The sequence below is a fragment of the Rosa chinensis genome, chromosome 6 (assembly GCF_002994745.2).
Source record: "Rosa chinensis cultivar Old Blush chromosome 6, RchiOBHm-V2, whole genome shotgun sequence".
Taxonomy (NCBI): domain Eukaryota; kingdom Viridiplantae; phylum Streptophyta; class Magnoliopsida; order Rosales; family Rosaceae; genus Rosa; species Rosa chinensis.
Genome location: NC_037093.1, coordinates 53,672,271 through 53,677,286, shown reverse-complemented (window position 1 = coordinate 53,677,286; position 5,016 = coordinate 53,672,271). Strand labels below are relative to the sequence as shown.

At 38.4% G+C, this 5,016-nt stretch overlaps 1 protein-coding gene across 1 annotated transcript; it reads right to left on the bottom strand.

Moving 5' to 3' along the window:
- Nucleotides 1-2,303: 2,303 nt before the first annotated feature.
- On the bottom strand, nucleotides 2,304-4,578 carry LOC112172998 (FCS-Like Zinc finger 8). The gene is made up of 3 exons (XM_024310540.2): nucleotides 3,809-4,578; nucleotides 2,918-3,715; nucleotides 2,304-2,688 (listed from the first exon to the last, which is right to left on the bottom strand). The coding sequence occupies exons 2-3, from the start codon at nucleotides 3,667-3,669 to the stop codon at nucleotides 2,607-2,609; spliced, it is 834 nt and encodes a 277-aa protein (XP_024166308.1). The 5' UTR covers nucleotides 3,670-3,715; nucleotides 3,809-4,578; the 3' UTR covers nucleotides 2,304-2,606.
- Nucleotides 4,579-5,016: the final 438 nt, after the last annotated feature.

Sequence of the window (5,016 nt, the reverse complement as noted above, 5' to 3'; positions counted from 1 at the left end):
TAGGGCTTCGTGCTGATAACGTGTTTTAGGGAATCAGAAATTGAGAGATAATCGCTGTGTATTCTCATTGATAATAGGGGCCTCTTTATATAGAGGATTACAATGCATAGAGATAGAATCATACAAGGAAAGAGAATCTCTAGATTCTTCTAATTGAACCCTATTAACACTAGGTCAAGTAACCTAGGGTTTGGATTAAACACAAATAGAGATATCCTTAAATAAAAACAAGGATATAATGTTTTATTTCACTATTTTGACAATATAAAGAAATAGCATTGGTGGAATTGTCATGAGATTCTAAATAAAAAGGTCTAATATTCAAATCTCATCATTGTGGTTTTTAAATATTTTTAAAAACAAAATGAAATTTTGTGTTTGTAACAGGCCGGCCCACAATATGTCGTGCTTTGGCCGGGCCGGGCCAATGGGCCAATATTCCTAGGCCCAACCCAGCCCGTTATTCTAACGTGTTCGGGTCGTGTCGGGCCACTAACGGGCTTGGGCCGTGCCGGGCCTCTTTTAAGCGTGCCGGGCCCGTGTCGTGCTCGTGCTTAGCGGCCCATTTGCCACCTCTAGCTGGTGGCATATTGGTGATCCGAACCCAAAAGAAAAGATCCTCCATCTCTACAGATTGCAGAGGTGCCACTCCACCATAAGGTTGAATAACCATCAAAGCCCGATTGAAACTCCACGGTCCATCTATTAATATCTTGTTCCTATCTCCCCTAAGATCAAAGGAGAAAAGAAAACGATTCGGAGCTTTCTGCTGGACGCTGAAGCCTTTATTCAGCACCCAAATGAGATGAAAATGCCTACGCATGTCAGCAGCATTTGTTGGTTTCGGAGTCAAAGGCCTTGCCAGAAGATACGATTGAGCATTCCGCTGTGCTCCCCCATCCGCCATGGAGGAGATGTCCACAACCTCATTGGTAGCAATAGCCAATGAGGTAGCAAAGTTTTTGGTGACAGAATCAATGTTCGACATGATGAGTTCTAAAGAAGCTGATGTAGGGATTGAAAAATGGTGGAGAACGACGACAACAATGGTCGGCGTTTACTTAGGGTTTGGTGCGGCAAAGTGGAGGCTGCTTAGGGTTTCTCTTTTTTGACTTTTTGTTATGAAAGTTCTCTTGCCAAAAAAAAAAAAAAGAACTTGGTGTTCTTTAAAGGGACTGGTTATACCATCATCCTGCACAGACAACTAACCGAATTCTCTTTCTTTTGTCTTATGATTGGTTATTTGTAGTTGCACCATCAAATCAACCAGTACAATTCCATCAACTCAGATACCCCTTCTCTTTCTCTTCAATTATTGCTGCTATGTTATTGAGGTTCATAGTGCTAGTGAATAGGAGAAATTGAGTTATGTACACTTGTACAGGGAATGTGATTTTTTCATTTTCTTTTACTGGTATCTGAGTTGAGTATAGGATATCTGCATAATCAAAAGGAAACATTGACAGGCAAAATGTCTTTTTAAATGCCAAAGCCAATGATCCTTTTTGTTCGATCCCTTTTAGCAGCCTCTAGCCAGTCTCTCATTTGCTCAGTTGGTCTCATCATTAGCTTTTATTTATTTATGCGTCATGCAGCTTTTATAATTAGGGCAATGTCATCTGCACTTCTGCAAACTCATTTTCCAGAATTATAGTATACCGATTTTTTTAATAGAATATTTAACTCGAAGTGCCAAATGATTATCTATGAATGTGAATAACAGTTACCTGGATAAAACCACTTCCTGCAATACTAGCTGACTTCGAAGTAACTCGGTTCAATATGACTGGAAACTGAAACATGGGCAACTTCTGCCCGTGCAATGCTATTTTTTTCTTTATACTTTATAATGTCAACAAGGAGAAGAAAATTACGAACAAAAGATTTGGGAACTGTATTTTGGTTAGCCAATGTAGTGTACAATGTGAAATTTCATATGATTTCTGCTAGCATTGTGCAACTGTGTTTTCCGAGATTAACTAAATACCGTTAAAGTTAACTTTTAATTAGTCCATTAAAGATGCTCTAAAAGGGGTACCCTAGAAAAACATATAAAAAATCTCACTAAGATTTTGACTGATATTTTGGGACTACCTATGCATTTACTATAAAGTTCCCCAACTACTACTATTTAATTATGCTGGGTTATCTAGAACAGATGTGGAAGTGGAATTGAAGGTTTGGATCGATTCCCTTGAATAATTAATCCTTCTTCTCTCTTCCTTATCAAGACTGTCCTCATATAATAATTCTTCAGATATGTATGAGCAGTCATCTGCATGAATGACAATAATGATCGGTCCCCATTTCCACAGTTTTTGATTTACATGGACAAAAAACAACAGGGTTTCGAGTCATTCATACATCATCATCTACTCGGAGCCAAAAATTTGTGGGAAATTGGGAATATAATAGCCTATACATAGAGAGGCCTTAATCAAATAAGTCATCAATTAAATAAAAACTCAAACTCTACAATATACTAAAATATCTCATCCTCTCTTTATCTTTATCTGCAGGGGAGAGGGTGATTAAAAAGCCAAAGACAGGTAAAAATTCAGATCTAACAGGGTAAAAATTCAAGAACAAGTCCTTTCATAGCAGCATCAAAATTCTGGGTTTCCAGCTTTCTCGTCTAGGAGCATTTCTTGGTAGCGGCACTCGTGGCTGCAAAAGGCCTTGTCACCTCTGCATGTCACATATAACAATTTGATTAGTCCTCATGCCCGAAGATTCTACCATACTGATTGGTACGGCATAAGTTCAGCTTCAGCCTTTTGTGTGCCGTACCAATTAGTATGGTAGAAATACTCATGTTCATGTAAAAGAAATTAATGTTTCGTTTCCATAATATACAATGGTCTAATTATTTTCAAAACAATAATGAGAGATATCAAATTCGGTGATCGAAACAAACCTGTAGATGTAAATGTCAATGTTCTGCTCAAGATTCTTCTTGCATGTGTGACAGAAGCTGAGGAAATTCTCCGGAGCAGATTTGGACAAGTGACCTGAATCCGATAAGGTGTAGTAGCTTTCGACAATACAGTTGTCGAATATATGAGTTGTTCTTGGATTAGGTCCACGAGATATCACACATGTATAGTCCTCAGAAAGCTCCATTTCCCTCACTGAGACACACCTTGAAAAGGCCTGAGGAGAATTCGAATTCGAATTAGAATTCTCTGTTTGGATGCCGGAATTAGAAGATCCTTTTGCCGGATAGGGAGGTATTTGAACTCTAAGCTTAGTTCCAAACAGGACCTTATTCCCATTACTTTCCTTACAAGCACTACTACTATTCACTTCAAATTTTTCATCAATGAGTGTGTCAACAAGAGCAAGGCCAATGCCTTTGACCTCTGAGTTGTCCCAAGAGCGTTTGTTCCCTGACAAAGCCTTTGGGATTAAACTGGGTTGGTTTTTGTCACATGAAAAATGGTTTCCAAATGGGAGTGAAAGCTTGGTGTCAAGGATTGAAGTGGGACTTATCATAGGGTTTTGGTCCGTTTCAGAGTGGCTACCCTTTATTGTGAAAAAGGCTCTGAATCTTGGAGAACCAAAGAAAGATGGGATCTTGGTTGTGTAGTAGTTTTGGGATCTTTGAGAGCTGTGATCAGCCATTAGAGCTTGCTTGCTGGTCACTGCTCTAGATCTATTCCTCAGCATAACAAAATAGATTTTCAACCCGCAAAATGTCACAAAAATTTTGTCACTGCAAAAATAAAAGATCCGATCAAACATATATAAAAACAAAATGATGAAGAGATATATAGCACCAGATCATATTATTTGTTTGAGAACTTACCCTAAAATTGATGAGAGAAATCTCACCAAGAAACCACTATGAATGAATGAAATAAAGTCTCTTTCTGTTGAAGAACTGTTGAAGCTGAAAGATAGGGCCCTCCTATATTTCTGTAGCCTCCATGCCAGAAAGCTGAGAGAAAACAAGTAATAAAACAAACAAGTTGAAGTTGGTATGCTCAATTTGTTTCACTAGATTAGCCAGACTCAGACTGCGCGCAGTCGTATCAAGCCTCATGCAAGCCATGTGATCAAGACAGAGAAAGACATATTATAGAAGATGAGCTCTCTCTCTCTCTCTCTCTGGGGCTCTTTACAGCAAAAGAAGCTCTGTGTAATATGCCCTGCTTGTCTCAGGCAGAATTGGCATAAATGCTTTGCTACTTCCCATGAAAAAGAGACATCAACACAATCAACACTAAACTGAATTTTAAAGGAGAGAAAGTAATAGGATCAAAGCTTTAAGCACTTTTGTGATAGTGGGCGTTTGGCTTTTTTTTTTTTGGATAATGGGGGTTTGGCTTCACATCCCAGCGATCAAATTTCACTTTTTCACTTCCTCTTTATCTGAGTTTCAATCAGTCCAAGAATTTGCAACTTGGCGAACAGAGAAAGTGAAAGATGGGAAAGACTAGGCCCTCAGTTTTAAAGAGAAAGAAAGAGTTCTGTCTACTTTTTAAAGAGTGAGAGTGAAAAGGAAAAACAAGAGGCGTCTGCGTCTGCATGAGAACCCTGTGGTTTTCCACTACACAGCTTCAGAACCCAGAATTGATTAAGTGAAGCTTTCTTAATTAAGATTTTCTCTATCTAACCAAGATTAAATTTTGTCTTTCTATGAGTGAGGGAAGCTCATTTTGTCGGGGCTTGCTTGGACTTTGTGTGAAACTCGTAGTCTCTGTCACTGTGACTGTGGTGGTTATGAATTATAGAACAGAAATAAACGCACGCACTCATAGGAATATAATGAGCTCATTCTACGTTTCTCATTTCGGTTTTTTTATTCGTTCATGTATTGTACTTGAAATTATTGGTGCTAGTCTAGTGCTTAATTAGTCTCTTAATTAATCAACTTCGGTTGTGTTAACGAGACCCTGTGCTGCGTTTTGGAGTATTTGACTATTCGATTCTCGAATCGACTCTGAAAAGTTTTGGAATATGAGTTTGTAGCTATGTGTTAGTATCAATATAGAATTTGCAAAGACATTTTCT